This window comes from Mustela putorius, unplaced genomic scaffold (assembly GCF_011764305.1).
Source record: "Mustela putorius furo isolate JIRA1106 unplaced genomic scaffold, ASM1176430v1.1 tig00000095_pilon_pilon_pilon, whole genome shotgun sequence".
In the NCBI taxonomy this organism is placed as follows: domain Eukaryota; kingdom Metazoa; phylum Chordata; class Mammalia; order Carnivora; family Mustelidae; genus Mustela; species Mustela putorius.
The window spans coordinates 18,773,975-18,790,822 of NW_025421280.1; the positions used below are offsets into that span (position 1 = coordinate 18,773,975).

General features: G+C 50.7%; 1 protein-coding gene across 14 annotated transcripts in view; it reads right to left on the reverse strand.

Annotated features, from left to right (window-relative positions):
- CACNA1D (calcium voltage-gated channel subunit alpha1 D) overlaps positions 1-16,848 on the reverse strand; it is a 296,472-nt gene that overhangs the window by 99,442 nt on the left and 180,182 nt on the right. For all 14 annotated transcript variants that reach the window (XM_013052920.2, XM_045078797.1, XM_013052914.2 and 11 more), the window contains exon 9: positions 4,143-4,312. In XM_013052920.2, the coding sequence (XP_012908374.1) occupies positions 4,143-4,312 (170 nt within the window). The remainder of the gene's footprint in view (positions 1-4,142; positions 4,313-16,848) is intronic.

The window sequence follows — 16,848 nt, forward strand, 5'->3', positions numbered from 1 at the left end:
GGTACAGCACCAGGATGTCCGCGTTCCCCAGGTGACTGTCATGTACAGCCAGAGGTGGGCACCGCAGGAGCAGACGGTGACGTTTAGCAGATCAGAGAGAAGAGATGAGATGTGCACATGCCCAAGCCCTGGATTTGGCATCTGCTCTCCGACAGCAAACATTGACAAACCGCCAACGGACGCTGAGCCAGAAAGCCGTGCCTCACTACCTTCAACATGACCGACCGGGCAACAGGTTTGTTTTTCATCAATACGTAGAACTTCACAGTCCCCGAACAGGAAAGTAGAGGGACGTGGTGCTAAAAGGGGTCCTTAGCCTGAGGTTGGTTAGAGGTCTAGGAGGATCTGCGAGAATTGCAGTGTTTAGGTCAAGTTATCCTGTAGTCTAATAACAGCATCGGTACCAAGTATTCCCGTGGCTACAGTGACTCCTGCCACGAATCAAACTTTAATCCTCAGGACAACCTCTAGGCAAGTATCTTTATCACCTTCTTGCCGTCAGAGAAATGGGGGCTCAGAGACATCGGGTCGTTTGCCTATCACTCAAGTCCAAATTCCGAGTCACAAAACTCAATGGCAGCCAGTTTCAGAGAAGGGACACCCGCGTGCTATCCAGCCCCACCTCCAAAGGTTATGACATCTGCCATTCATGTTTCCTGAGGTCCTGCCTTTGCTTGTACAGCCTGAGGCTTGGGCTATAGCAAGGGCTTCTGTCACAACTGTCACACTACCACACTGTCACTTAACTCCCCCATGCCTGGAAGGAACCTGTCCCAATCCCATCCAGGACCCTGCTGGAAAGGGCAGTCAGTGGCTAAGCATCCTGAGGCACCAAGAATAAAGCCAGGACACCCAGGGAGGGCCCCATCCCATCTCCCCGAAAAAAAAAAACAGGAGCAGGGCTGGGATGTTAGGAGTGTGGGCCTGGCTTTTACCCACCCAGGAAGCACGTTAGTAATGGCCCTGCCCACGCTGCACTGCTTGCTACCGGGTGGCAGAGACCAGACCTGGAGTGTGCGGGCGGTGAACCAACCACTATCCGCTGATGAAGGGATGATGCAGGCCTTGTGGAAATCCTCTGTCCCCCTCGGGTTTCTTGCTGTGACAGGAAGAAGATGGACAGGAAGAAGAAGACAGCTCTCCTTTCCCCAAAAGGTCTGGGCTGCCGGGAGTATATTCGAGGAGGCCCACATCCTCGTCGGGAGGAGACCTGGGCTCTCATTGTCGGTCGGTTAACTCCCTGCATGGTTCCCACAGCCTGAGATCTAGGACTTCCTTTCAGATCCTCATCACCCATGTCCTGGGAATCTGGTGGCTCAGGAGATCAGAGCCTCACTGTCCAGGAAAGCGCAGCACCTGGCCAAAGGAGCCTGGTAAAGGACAAGGGTACCCACGGAAGCATGTGCTCTTCAGGATCGAACGTCCAGCTGGTTCCCAGGCTGAGCCACACAGCACCGTGCCCAGCACAAACCACAGGGACGTGGCGCGGCGTTACCGGGGGAGGAGTCCTAGTTACAAAGTGAAGTCTGAGGATGGACAACTTTCAAAGGGCCGTTGTTTCTTTCCTTGATGATACTACTGAGCACAGCGCTTCAGGGCTTGCAACACTGATCACCTTCTGTACCTCGCTCATGCCACTTCTCCAGCCTAAGAAAAAAGCCTCTCCCCCGTGCCTTTGGAAGCCGCAGACAAGCACCTCCCTGGAGTTCAGCAGGAACACCACCTCCTCCAGGGAGCCTCCCCTTGCATCCTTGTGCCCTTGCAACGATGTGCCCATCGTTGCTTTGTTGTGCCCTTCAGGGCTCCCACAGCAGACTGCTGGCCCCCTGATCACACGGCCAGCTTGTCTCCATCTTACACTAAGGCCTGGCTTCTCCACTTCCCTCTACAGCCAGGTTTCCAAAGGCAGAGGCACCAAGTTTTGTCACAATGTGGCCAGGTCCTTCACACGTGCTGGCAGCACCGGCAGTACTGGGCCAAGACAAAGTGAGCGAGAGCTCTCGGGACTATCAGAAGACATTGCCTCGAGCCCACAGAAAATACCCACTCCTCAAACCCCAGGCACAAGCACAGTCTCACCACACCTGATGCTAGCGGCACGAACGGGGACCCTGTCCATTTCCAAAGCTAGGGCATTGAAGGGGTGAAAAGACACCGCCTGAAAGGCTCACCCAGCAACCCGTCAGCCACAGCTCCACTGGTAAAGGAAGGGGGTGTGCTCAGGAGAAGGACCCATACTTGTGCTGACTGACACACGACATGCTACACTGGGAGAGGGAGCATGTGGCTGGCAGACACCCCCACCCCACACCACCCCTCCCCATCCCCAGAAACCAAGGTCAGCACCCAAGCTGCAGTCTGGAAATGAGCAGGGAGACAGTGGGGTAGGCATCCCTCCTGCTCCAAGAACAGCCTGTGGCCGGCCATATGGTAGGCGTGGAAGCCGCAAGAAGCCCATTGGGATTTGGACTCAAATGCCCTGAAGACACAGACACCCTTCTTATACTCACTGACCCAGAGGACACCACCCAGTTTGGAACTGGAAGGAATACCCCTGCATGAACTCCCATCTCAGAGTCAGCACACAGAGGCTGCTCTAGAAATCCTCCAGCTGCTTCCTGATGCTCAGGCACTGTGTCCCCTGTCTCTTCCTCAAGGGAGCAGCACCAGTGACCCTGGGAAGCAGCGGGGAGAGGAGAAGAGGAGTCTGTCTGCCCACTGCTGGCCCCCCAGGAGCCCACAGGACTGAGTCCATCATTTGCAACAGTGAGAACAGGAAACTCACACTCCCAATGGTAGCACAGACCCAGAGTCCTCCGCTAGAAGCAACCAAAGGCCACCTCAGTCACCCGTGGGCCGCTCGGCCTTCACTTGTGTGATCCGCTGTCTACAGAGGAGGCACATACTGGCCTCACTCGCCCAGCCTCCCTGCCCCGTCTCCCCCAACCAGCCGAACGAATGAACCACCCCCGGGCCCTCCTCACACTCTGCCGAGGCTCAGAAGGTTTCTCCTGACACTGACCGACCTCAGGCTCCTCCATCCTTCCAGGCTCGGGGCCAATGCCCCACAGCTCCCCGCTGGAGCCCCGCAGTCGGCCCTCAGCCCCTCAGCACTGGGCACACAGATGCCACCCCTCCCGACCTGCATCTCTGTCCCCCTGGGCAGCATCTCAGCATGCATAGGCCTAACCATCCCCAGAAGGAGCAAACCACATCCTGTCCACCCCACGAGTGCCCCCGAAGGAGAGACCGCATGATGCCTCAGGGGCCCTGCCCTAGGGGCGCTCGTTCCGCCATCTTCCAGGAGGTAGGGCCCGCCTTGGTTCCCCAGGCCTCTCAAGGGACATGCATCTTTGACACAGCTTTTCTGTCCTTAAAATGAACTATTCTGGATCACAAACAAACCACAAGCCTCACAGTCAAATCTACTATTGAATTTTGATTTCGGCTTTTACCTGAGGCACAGATGGCCCAGGAAGAGTGCGAGCTCCTCTTTGAGGGAAAAGAGACACCTCGGTTGACGATGGCTATGAACTCCAGGGGTTGCTGGCCACCGGGGGCCTTCCCACTGCGGAATGTGCCCGAGAGGCCTGGTGCCATGGTGGGCTACGAGGGGAGTGGGCTCCAAGTAGCCACGCCAACTCACATGCGTCCTTGCCCTGCCCGGACGGCTGAGCTGGTTTCTTCCCAGCTAACAATGGCTGAGCGCCTGGCTTTGCGTGTGGAGCCCGGGTGCGAGCCACTCCAGGCGGCATGAGGACAGAGAGGGACCCTGCTCTTCAAGTTCTCATCCAGGAACATGGCTCACCCCACAGGGAAGGAGCTGCAGCTACCATGCCGTGGGGTCACCGTGAGTCCTACTGTGGCTGGTGCCCCCACAGAAGGGGGTCCCTGATTTCCTGACAAGCGATTGCGGCGGACCCTGTGACCGGGCACGAATCTGAGTCCCAAACCTCAGGCGGAGTCTCAGAGCTGGTGTAAATGCCCCGGTCCCCTCTGACGGGCTGGCGGAAGGAACCGGGCCACTGAGAGGAGGCCGCCTGTCTCTCAGGCTGGGTCAAGGGGGAGCAACAGCTCCGCCCAGCGGGCACCTGAGTCACCCCTGAGCTCTCTCTGGTCAGGAGTAGAAAGGGGTTACATACTGTTTCGTTTGCTTTCCTCTCCTCCTTCCTCCTCGTTCTCAGGATCAATGTCTTCGGCTTGGGTGATCCAGTCCAAGTAGCCCTTTAGATCCTCCTCCAGCTGCTGCTTCTCCCGGAGCTTCTGGAAATCTCCCCGGGCTTTAGCCTTCTCTCGCTCCTTTGAGAATTCTCTGAGGGCAGCAGAGAGAACAAGCACACGTCAGGACGTCCTCGGGGACCGGGACCGTGAGCCATCTGCCCTGCCACACAACAGGCTTGTGGCAGGACACACAGCGCTGAGTACGGCCACGCGAGCACAGCAACAGAGGCCACACACGTGGACAGGACATAGCACAGTGTCTTCCTAAGCAAGACCGTGGCTGTCAGAGCTGCAGAGACGACACCAACACACATGCGCTGTCCCTTAGAAAACCAACAATCCCCAAGATCCCAAGAGGCCCAGGCCCAAAACGCCACATGCTATCGTGGCAGGCTTGCTGACTCCCACTCTCCCCCACCAACAGCCTGGACTCAGACATGTCCCACCTCCCCCAGAGCCTCCTCAGAGCGCAGGCATCACACGTCAAAGAGCAAGGACCCGGGAGGGCTAGGCTGTGGTCAGAGAGGTCACACACCAGGTGTAGGGCTTCTTCAATACCTGTAGCCAAACACAGGTATTGTGTGTTTGGCTACAGCATTCCTGACCCTCACGTCCAAACTGAGAGCCAGGAGGGGGAGCAGGTGCCTCTAGCAGCACCGGCAGCTTCCCGCCAGAGTAGTGGACAGGGTTGGGACAGACCCACCTCACAGCCCCGTTCTCCCTCCCCACACAGAAAATAGAACACCGAAGAAGCACTACTGTCATCCCTAACCCCGCTTCCTTGCCATGATCTTTTCCCAAAAGTCTTCCCCATAGGAGACGAAGAGGCAATACGATTTGTTGCCCATTTATGGGAACACCTGTCCTGGAAAGGCTTTGGCAGAACATGTACACATTCCCAACTGCTTGTTGTTTACTCCGCCTTTGGTGTCTGCAATCCTCCATCTACATGTACATACAGAATCCCCCATTTGCTCCGGCAAGCCTGGGAGTCAGGTGGGTGATTACCCAATTTTCACATCCAAGGAACCATCTGCATTTCCAACCGGGAATAGCTATAGGAGCCAAGCTACATGAGTTATGGATTTCCTAAGTACGATTAAAAAGCTGCTAAGGAAAGCAGCTGAGGTAACAGCACAGCTTTCGCACACACAGCCCTGGATTCTAACAGAGGTTACATCTGTCTTCCTTCTGCCTTCCTTCTAGCCCAAAGATGGCACATCTCCTTATTAGGGACTTCTTTAACTCAACCCAACTCGACCCAACACAACACAACCCAATGCAATGCAACCCAACCCAATCCAACCCCACCCAACCCAATCCAACCCCACCCAACACAACCCAACCCAGCTAACCCAATGAACGAAGGGGGAAATGATCTGCTTACATAAGCCCAACCTCTCTTCTCTCCCTTCTCTCTCCCTCTCCACTCTGGTCTGTCAAAGTGCTGAACAGATACTTGAAAGCCCAGGGATGCTGATACTTCAGATAAGAAACTAAAACCCTCACCAAGGCGCCACCCTCTGCCCAGTGAAAAAGGACGACACCCATCGCTCCCCAATCACCCACATTTTGGATGCCCCAAAAGCTGTCGTTGTCTGTGTGAGGGCTGATCCATCCCCACCTGCCCCCTCTGGGAAGTGGGGGAGGCAGGGCTGCAAGGCGTCCTGGGCCTGGCCTGTAGAAGATATGACCTCAGGGGGTTTGCAGGGTGAACCAAAGCTGATAAAGACTCAGAGATGTTTTCTGTACTCCTCACCCAGGGCCCTTTCCTCCAGGGAGAATCCCTGTCCGTCTCCTGTAGGAGAGGCAGGGTGTGTTGCTGCTCAGGCAAACCACATCCTTAGGAGGATGAGGGGCTGCCAGGCCCGCTGGGCTTCCCAAGGACACGGTGACTCGGCTCTGGGTAAGTTCACCAAATTAATTTGAGTTTTAAAAAAAGTCACACCCGATCCATAATGACATCCCTGAAGGATGTAGTGGAGGCCCTGGAGGTTCATGTGTCAACATGAAAATGCATCACGCCATCTGTTTTCTTAAATACATCGTAAAAAGCAACTATGTGAGCCTCATTTCAATTGTTCACCAGAAGTACCTAAGCCCAAATCTCTGTGTTTTGATTTTGAACTTGGAGTACGAAATTTACATGGTTATAATAAAAACAGGGTATTCTTATTTCTAGATCCATAGCTCATCTGAGTTCTTGAAAAAGATTACAAAGATAATAAGAGAGTTACCTGAAAACCCAAGGGCTTTACAAAAGAGAATTTTGCTTTAAAATATTTTATAAAGTTTTTGTTTTTTGTTTTGCTTTCTTTGCATTAGAAATTAAAAAAGAAAGAAAAAGAAAGAGAGAGAGAACTCTAACAAGCGGTACCACTGTTGCCCATTCTTGGTTGCTGAGACATGGTAACACATGCACTGGTAAAATCCTACTATGAGTAAAATTTCTGAGAACAAAAACCTGGCTCATGGCCCATTTGTTTTAAATAACAGTCACTATCACACAACTTCAAGTGACAAAGTTGTTCATGAGAGCACTCAGAACTGATTGAAGCAGTTTCTGAATGGCCTAATACTCAGCAGGCCGGCAAGCTTTGCTGATTGGAAGAACAGAGATTTGCAAGCATGAATCTCCTCCTGGCGGCTCTGAGAAAGGCTGGGGGGAAAGAGGCGGGGGGAGGGGGTCCCTGTGATGGACCTGTAGACCACACTGGGCTCTCTGGTGGAAGACCTGGATTCTAGTCCCAGCTCTGTCACTGGTCTCTTCTGAGTTTCGTTTTTTGCAGCTGCAAACAGACATACGACCTGGTCTACCGTTTCACACAGATGAAGTAAGACAATACTGTGGAAATCATAAAGCGTTGGACAAATGTGAGGCTGAAAAATAGAATATTTACATTGAATCTGGACATGAAAAAGGCAACAGGAGGAGTTTTTTCCAATACTAAAGGGGGGGAAATTGCCAACAGCTCTGGGTGGGCTCTAAGCTACACGATCCCAGCAGAACGGAGAGAAACACAGGACACATAGGATCCTAGACTCAGAGTGACCTCCATGAGCCAGCCAGTGCCTCAGTAATTCTGTACCACTCTCTGCCCCATTGGAAATAACCCAGTCCCATCTTGACAAACCTTCCACTCCAGAAAAATCCCACCCAAGTCCTCCGAATCTTCCATCGACCTCAGTGGATGAAGAAAAAAAGTTCTCCATTTTGCATGAGAACTTGTCATTTTCAAAGCTTGTTACTAAGGGACTGAATAATAGTCACTACTACAAAAGTTGACTTTAAACAGCTATTGGTAGAAACCATCTGACTTTTTACAAATGACTAGAAATCTAACAACTCAGCGTGTGACAGAAACCTACTGGTTCCAGATCAGAATTCTATTTATGATACATTCAATCAAAAGAAAAAAAGATATAAGAAGGGCTTTGACAAAAAGGCACCTGGTATTTTATCCTTTATGTATGAAAAAGGGGTAATAAGAAAACATGCATATTACACTTCAGGGTGTATCCAAAAGATAAAGCAGAAAATGCAAAATGGGGACCAGTGGAAGGGAGGGGACATAACAGGAGGGACCCTGTTAAGTGTAATTTTATAGTTTTGACTTTCGGGACCATGCTAATGTTCCACAAATTATAATTTCTTAATTAAATCACCAAGGATGGGATACAGGGAAAATACCCCTAAAGTGGAATTGAATTGAGACAAAAGAATCTGATTGTATGTCAAATGAATACCATAGCTATCCTGAAGAGAAAGACAAAACTAACTCAGGTAGCTTAGGATCTCTTGACTGCCTGCTCTCACCATTGGATAGAACCAAGTGAGGGAAGAACAGCAAATAAATGCTAAACTCCTTCAGGGAGTTTTGCGTTTGGTAGTGCTATGGACAAAAATAGTACTGAAATCATTCCAGATGTATTATAGGACTCAACAAATGAGCAAATGTGTCCATGTTGTTGGGAGCCAAGGTTTTTGCTGTAGACAGAGGGTCTTAGAGACATGAAAGAAAGAAAGACTGAAAGGATCCTCTGGGGATGGACTAGAATGGGAGGTGTTGGTGGGAATTCATGATTTCTATGTATCTGTAAATATGTGTATGTATATGTATATATAAATGCATTTATTTCGTAGCTCTATTGAAAGGATATGGAAGCAAAGGCATCCCAGTAGTTATGAGCACACCTGGCACCCAGACTTTGGTCTCTAATATCATTTCTCTGAAAAGGAACCAGAAATCTTGGGTAAAACGACTGATTCGAGGGCCAGAGTAAAGTAGGTACAGGATGAAACAAGTAAGGAAGTACCAAAAATAAATAAATAAAAATTAAAAGCAAAACAAAAATATGATAAGAACATGCCATAAGGCCACAGGAGCCAGGGAAGTATGTCACACTGGCTAAATCTAGAATAGTTTGGGCCCCAAAATAATGAGAAACAGAAATTAAAATTTTAAAAATCAGTCCACACTTGTAATAGACAGATAAATGAAAAAACAAATGAACTGATCATTGCTAGAGGAGAGGGGTGGGGTGGTAGACAACATGAGTGATAGGGAGTGAGAGATATAGGCTTCCAGTTAGGAGATGAGTAAGTCATGGGGTTACAAGGTACAGCACAGAGAAGAGAGTCAATGCTACTGTGAGAGCAGTGTACAGTGACAGATGGTGACAATGCTTGGGGTGAGCACGGCGTAATGTATAAACTTGTCAAATGACTATGTTGTATGCCTGAAACTAACGTAACACTGTGTGTCAACTATACTCAAATTTTTTAGAAGTACAAAAACAAGCAAAAGCAAATGAGATAAAATATTAATAAGGGAATTCAGGTAAAGGGTACATGGATTATTCACTACATTAATCTGATTCTTATAACTTCTCTGTACTTTGAAATTACTTCCAAAGAGAAAGAATTTTCAAGCTTTGGGAAAATGTAACCAGGGTAACCAAACGGCAAATTTATGTCACATATGCATTTCTGCTTCCCAGCTAGACTGTAGGCTCTTCCCAGACAGACAATATTGTCCATCGCTTATGTTTTCCTTTCCACATCTCTGTCTCTCCCAAGATGCACCCCCTTCCAGTAGGCATGTGGGAAAGTCTAGATACAAGGCACATGAAATGAGCCCCATTCCTTAAGAGGCCAGAATGCATCAGGGGAGAAAGCCCATGATTCCTGAGATCTCCTAGAGGGATGAAATGAGCATGTCTCAGCCCAGACACACCATCTGGACCAGCTTCTACCATCAGCCTGCCCTTTCCCCTTATCATTTACAGGCCTCATGTTGCTCAAGAATCCTGGTTGCTAGATAATCTTTCCTCCTAGTCTATGTCCTTTGTAAGGGGGAATTTCTCAGTGAGGAATCTTCCTGCCTGCTGGACATCACAACCACCAGGCGTCTACGCCAGCCCATCTGCACACACCTCACCTGCTGAGGCAGCTGGAGGAGCTGTAGCTGGAGTGTCCATGAGGGTTCCCCTCCCCCTCGACTTCAGGCTCCCACTGCAGATCTAGGCTTCATCCTGATGTTGTCCTGCTCAGAAAGCCTCAGGACTCCTTACTGCTGCCCTCAACACTCCAGGGGCAAAAACCACTTAGCCTGGCCCTCGAGGCCTCCTAGGCTTCTCCCACAGGTTACCCCAGCTCCACCACCCTGCCTTATCACAAGCACCTTGTATTCTGGCTGTGCTCTTCTCAATTCCTCAACTCTCAGAGCCTCTGTCCACAGAACTATCCAACTGAGAAGCCTTCTCCCACCTCTGAATTCCAGCTCACCCATCAAGACCCAGGTTTCCTGGCTACCCCCCAGCTATCCCCACCCATCAACGAAGAGTCCTGCCCTCCTCTGAATCCCCAGGGCACTCTGCTTGGTGAACACCAAGACTCAGAAGTGTGTGTGTGTGTGTGTGTGTGCCCAGGCCAGCTGGCCTCCTCAGTGAGCTATCCCTGATGGGAGCCCAGGACAGTGCCCTATCTCCATCCTCACTGCAGAGGATCAATAGTGACAGAGTGACCGTTACAACCCTCATTACATAGAAACTGAGGAAGCGGAGACTCAGAGAGATTGGTCAGAGAAGCCCACCGAGCTCCTGAACGGACCCTCCCAAGGACCTCGACGCAGGCAACCAAGAAGCAGAGAAAGAAGCAGGTAGAAGTACAAAGGGCTGAGGTCCAAGAAGCAGTTTAGAGTCAGCCCAGGAGGAGCCTTAAATCTCAAATTCAGAATCAGGACTGTTTCCCTGTAGGCAATGGGGAACCACCAGAAGTCTGACAGAAGAGAATCCTTATCGGCTCTGTTCTATGGGAGTTCTACATGAAGATGAGATCAAAATAGGGAGAAAATGGTGCTGAAGCCAGAAGGCATTCAGGAAACACCGGGTGACAGGGTTGATTCAACACCAACAAGAATGTGAGTCAGAAGTAACATGGCTCTGACAAAATTTCCAACTTCTGTGGAAGGTGCTAAAGAATACCTGTGGGGGCCGCCATTACTGACTCTCAGTCAGCCTCACACGGCGGTCACTTTGGCCTCTGTCCCCTGACGCTGGTCTCCTGGATCTGGCCCCACCGGGAGCCGTCTTCTCCCTGAGTGTGGATCCGTTCCTCCACGGCCAAACGATGCCCTCCCCGCTTCCTGCCATGGGGAGATTCCACACCCACTTGTTTGGGAAAGAAAGGTCCACCGGCAGGGGGCAGAGGAAGGCCAGACAGGAGGGGGGATAGAGAAGAGATGCCACAGAAGAGCCCCATTTCTGGTCCGTAAGTCTCCAGAAGGCTGCCATAGAAAAGAGGAAGTGGACCTCCTGTGGGCCCCAGGGAGAGAGCAGAAGCAGAGTAAGACTGATTTCAGAGCAAGAGAAGGCAGAAACTTCTAGTAGTCCAAGTGCTCCGAAGATGAAACAGGAAGCCATGGGAGACAGCAGCTTCTAGAGTGGGCGCCATGGAGATGGGGGTCTTTGATAGAGGGCTAGCACCTCGGTAGGGAAGCTGGAGCAGGGGTTGTGGTATAAACCTTGCCCATATCTCTTCCCCAGGCCCACACAACACCCATCTCACTCAGGCCAGCTCTTGCAACACACTGCCCCATACGGTGTCCAGCCATGACTGTGACTCAAGTCTCCTGGCCTCCTCCGTGGCTCCAAGGGAAAGCCAGACCCCTGACTGCTGCGAAGTGGTCCCTTCCTCACCGTCTGCTTCCTCGCCGGTGCCTCTCTCAGTCCGGCCAGCCAAGATGTCTGGTGGCATCAAGAAGCCCAAGGGCCAAGGGAGTCAGAAGCAATGGCCAGGAGAGGTCCTGACTGCGGAGCAAGGGTACAGCCACACCCCAGGTGGCAGTCACACGGGCCCCAGCAAAGCCCTGCAGAGGGGAGAGGAAAAGCGAAGAGCACACGCGGAAGGCTCGGAGGCAGGCAGAGCCTGAATGCACAGCTGCCTTTAGCGGCCCTAACCCGAGACTACCCTGGCGCGGGGCCCACCTGCCAACCAACATCAGTGCCAGCAGGATCTGCGCTCGTGCAGCGGGATGCTGCGTCAGTTTCCTGCAGGAGGGTCAGCCAGGTCACGGCCCCTTTCTAGTAAATAACAGAAACCAACCTCTTACGTATGGGGATTTCTATCTGGGATCCTCCAGGCATCTTTAGGCGCACTGTCTCACAGGTCCTCGCTACCTTGGTGCGGGACAGGCAGGAGGACAAGGACTGTCCTCTCATCTTGCAAAAGCCAAAGTTGAAGTTCAACAAGTTGGTGTTACTGACCCTGCACCACAGGCTTAGGAAACAGGACAACTGGACTCCAAACGAAGCATCCTTTCCACAGGACTCCCTATCCCTCTGCTTCCCGGCTTAGGAAGATGTGCAGACAGGACACTTACTGGTCAGGACCAGGAGGGCTGGGTCAAGATGGAAGGCTCTGCTTACCCTCGGCATTCTGGTTTTCCTCCAGAGCCCCGACTCCGCGCTTAGCCCAGGGATAGTACACGCCCCAGAAAGCTCTGCTCCAGGAAGACACACTCTGCCTGGAAGAAACTAGCTTTCCCCCCCACCCCAGGAGCCCCCGTGCACATGCCCCACACTGCAGAGAGCTTCCTAAACTCTGACAGTGCCAGGATTTACAGGTCCTGACATCCCACGCTCTGGGAGCCCCAGCTCAGCCAACACAACGGGGGAGAGAGCACGTAGCCTGAAGCAAACCACTGCATTCAAATGGTAGGGCAGGTCATAGGGGACTGCCGTCACACAGTTGGCTCTGGAATTTGTTATTTCTCAAACGCCCCATAAAGTAAACGGGCCACTGGAAGTCGGGATGATTTAGAGATAGGGTTCCTTCTTGGGTTGTAATGCTATTTGTTTTACCCAGACCCACACAAATAAAATGTAGACGAATGCTTTGAAATTTGGGCATGCACACACACACATGCACACACACAGAGAAAACAAACACCAACAAGCATAAAAGCCTTCAGTGAGCAAAGCCCACATGTGAACTACTAGGATTCAGATTTCCAGGGAAAGAGAGGACTCGGGAATATTCTCTCTCTCTCTCTCTCTCTCTCTCTCTCACACACACACACACACACACACACACACATTCACATGCAACATTTATAAAAAGAGTGGGGAAGCAGAAGAAGTAAGCCAGTGGTTTTGATCAGTGGAGGCCAGTCTTTCTTAGGTGTTAATTCTTTCCACTATGTAGACATAAAGGAAATGAAACAGAATAAAAAAAGTATTTGGGCTCAAAACATACTTTTATGTTTGAATCTAATTTGGGGGGAAGCACACAAGTTTAGTGTCGTTCAAGGAAATGAGGTGTTCTGTTAAAAAAATAAATAAAACAGGGAGGGAGGGAGAGAAGGTGTGGTGGGTAGGGAGGAAGGGAGGGAAAAAAATCAACAACCTGTGATGCTTCACAATTTGAAAAATATTTTAAATGAGTGGCACTGGCTCAGGTTCCAAGTTCATCAAAATCATTGGCTTTGTTCCAGTTTCCCTCAACCACAAAAGGCCAGGATTTGCCCCCAGGAGGCTGTCTTTGCATGAGAAGAGCCTGCCAGCGTCCCAGGAGAAGGTCATGCACCCCACTGTGACATGCTCCTTTGCAGGTGACACAGGGCTGCAGGGGAGGGGAGCTCATCTGGGGCGTTGGTCTTGGACGGCAAGTGAGCCACTGCTTGGGCAGAGGGACAAGAGAAAACGGAGGGCTTTGGTTGACCACAGCAAGAGGCTGGAGAAAGTATCCAATAGTCACACTTCCAGGCAGCCACACTAGGACCATTCTTTGATCCTGAAGTAACCGCTGTGGTGAGTCTTTCCGTAAAGGGAGTGCCTCCTAATTTCTGTTCACACAGGTTTGGGTGTCTTAAGCGATGTCCTCAAACCCACGTTCCCTTTTTCATGTCTTTGACAGCCCTTTTGGACATAAAAGTCTCTGAGAAAATGCTCTGAATAGAAAACAGTTCCCATCTTTTGAGAAGACAAATCATTTTCAAAGTAGGTATTTCCTAACTTTTCTCCCCCAGCTTTTAATGACAAGGATATCTGCTGCGAACCACAGCTGAGCGGGCATGTCCACACCTAACCTCAGGGACCTGGCACATGTGGCGCTTCCCCTCCCCCACCCCCGGAACAGGAGGGACGGAGCCCACTAATGCAGGATCAGTCTGGTCTTCTGTCTCTCCCGGTCCTCTCTAACCACCTGCTCCAACCCTCCTCAAGTTCCTTCATTCCCTCCAAGGCACAGAAGTGTTACTGCTGTACGTTGGTGTTCCCCAAGTTAGCCTCAGCTGCTCGTCCCTATTCTTGCCCACGCTGCTGGGTCAGCCCATGAGCACATTTCTCTAACGTCCTTAGAGTCTCCTGGATGAATCTCGCTGGCGTAGAATTTGATTCACAGCACAACAACTGTTCTCTAGTATTTTCTTCTAACACTAACCTGTAAGCTCTGTGAAGAAGGGGCCGTGTGCGTCTTATCTTTGTATATCAATTCCTTATCAAAAGTGGTGGCCATTGCTTGGGAAGACTAGGCTACATTTTATTTATTTATTTTTTATTTATTTTAAAGATTTCATTTATTTGTCAGAGAGAGAGCACAAGCACAGGGGACAGCAGAGGGAGAAGCAGGTTCTCCACTGATCAGAGAGCCCGATGTGGGACTCGATCTCAGGACACTGGGATCATGACCTGAGCTGAAGGCAGATGCTTAACTGACTGAGCCACTCGGGCACCCCAGGAATAGGTTAAATTTTAATAAATGCTTTTATAGACTCGGGTCTTTTTTTTTTTCTTTCAATTTTTCTATTTTTTAATTTTTTTTATTAGAGAGAGGGAGGGGCAAAGAGAGAGTGAGAATCCTAAGCTGGCTCCACACCCAGTGCAGAGCCTGGTATGGGGACCTGAGCTCACAGCTCTGAGATCATGACTTGAGCTGAAATCAGGAGTCAGACACTTAACTGACTGGGCTACCAGGTGCCCCTACAGACTCAGGTCTTAGGTTAATAACGACCACTTCATAGACATGGATTGTGGGCTCTGCACTAGACTGGGCATATCTGAAAACAAATGGCCATGTAACGTTCTAGCACCTAAAACTGTACCCACCATCGTCATTAAAACAGAAACAAAGACAGCCATTGTCCTGCCAAGTCTTAAAAAGTCCTCCATGGAAAGGAAGAAAGTGTATCTGGCATCTTAGAATGAACTACCCTTTCCTTTGACTGCATCTCCTTGTCGGAGGACAGAAGAGCTACGCTCTCTCTCTGCAGAGTTAAGTTTCCATGGCTACCAAAGACATTCTAGTGCTTCCGGAAGAAAATTTCCCATGCAGGTTGCACACTAAAAGTTACAGATTCCTTGCTTCAATCTGTTTTTTAGAAAACGTGTGCTAAGAGGCATTCTTCGAAAACATGGGCTCTCTCATCTCATCACTTTCTCCGAATGAAATACATCCTTCAATCAAATGAGCCAAGCCTACATCGTTAGCTGCCATGACAGGCGTGCAATGTGTTAGTTAAGAAGTGATTTGAGAAACCTCACGCTAGACTTCTCCGATTCCAGTGTTTAAAGGAAAAATGAGGAAAATGTGTACCTGAAGTCTGACTCTGGATGGTGGCAGAACCCTTAACAAATAAACCTGTTGGAAGGTACCAGCAGCCCCACGCATGTCCTACTTATGCACGGACACCGTCTGCTGCGTTATGAGCCTGGTTAGAGCTGCTCGGAACGGAGTGACAGCTGCCTGTGCCTGTCTGGGGGCAGGATCTGACTGCAGGTAAGCAACACCGGACCAGGGGAGAAGCTGGGACCAAACCCAACTGTTGGGATCACTAAGAGTTTCGGCCCAATCCCACCCACTGGACTTGTCAGCGGTGAACCCGTTGGTGAGAGGCTCGCAGAGGAGATGGAGCCTCTCCCTCCCAGGAGAGGTTCCTCGTTGGAGGGCAGGATGGGTGAGAAGTGCCCTCTATGGACCTTCACGTTTCATTGATACCAAGGGAATGAGCATATTTTAAGGGACACTCGGGGATTCAGAGACATCCATCCCTACTAAAAGGATCCAAAAAGACCACTTGAGCTAGAATGGAACTTGTTCCCTAGCACTCGTTTTCTTGTTGTTGTTTTTTAAAGAATAGATATAGATAGATAGATAGATGCACAAGCCAGTGGGAAGGGGAAGAGGGAGAGGGAGAGAATCTCAAGCAGACTCCCTGCTGAGCAGGGAGCCCTGTGTGGGGCTTGATCTCATGACCCTGAGATCGTGACCTGAGCCGAAATCAAGAGTTGGACACTCAACCGACAGAGCCCACCCAGTGCGCCATCACAAGCACTTTTAAGAGGAAAAAGAAACCAATTTCTCTGAAGCCTCCATACTCCACTACTCCACTCTGCTCTGGGGGAGTCATCTGGAGGAGATAAAGAAACAGGTAAAACAGGAAGAACACAGCAGTTCAGGCTGTATCAGCCCAGAATCCAGCCGGGGGAGACAGGGTCCCACAGGAGGTGTCCCCACGCCTGACACACAAGGAGCTTCCACCTGATGGGAGAAGTAGCTTGGGCCCCGGAGACACACAGCTCGGAATTTGATTTCTAGCTTACTAGGAATCCTGATTGACTAGCTGTGTGACTTTGAGAAAACTGAAACCTCTCTGAGCCTCGCTGCCCTCAGCTATAAAACTGAGGCAAAAGCGCTTCAGTAAGGTATTAGAGAAGACTGAAAGAAGTAAACTGTGCAAAGCATGTAGCCGGGTGCTGGGTATCTGTCTTAGCCGCTCTATTAACAAAAAACAAAGGAAAACTCTCACACACAATCCGTACCCAGAGTTGACCATCAAGTCCACAGATCTCGCCTCCCCTCTGAGGCCCCCAAGCGCCTTCTGCATCGACTCCTTCATGTTGATCTCCACCACGCCACGCTGCCTGTCCACTCACCCCCTCTCCATCAGATCCCCCCCCCAACCTCCTGGCTCCCCCCTCACTCCGTGTCACCCTGCGGGGCCCCAGCTTTGCTTTCCAGTCCTGGTTCCACATCATCACTTGACTTTCACACACCTCCACAGCTCCCGTCAACGGAAGCAAAAACTCCCGCCTCCTTCATGGGGCTCCCCAAGTGCAGCGGCTTCT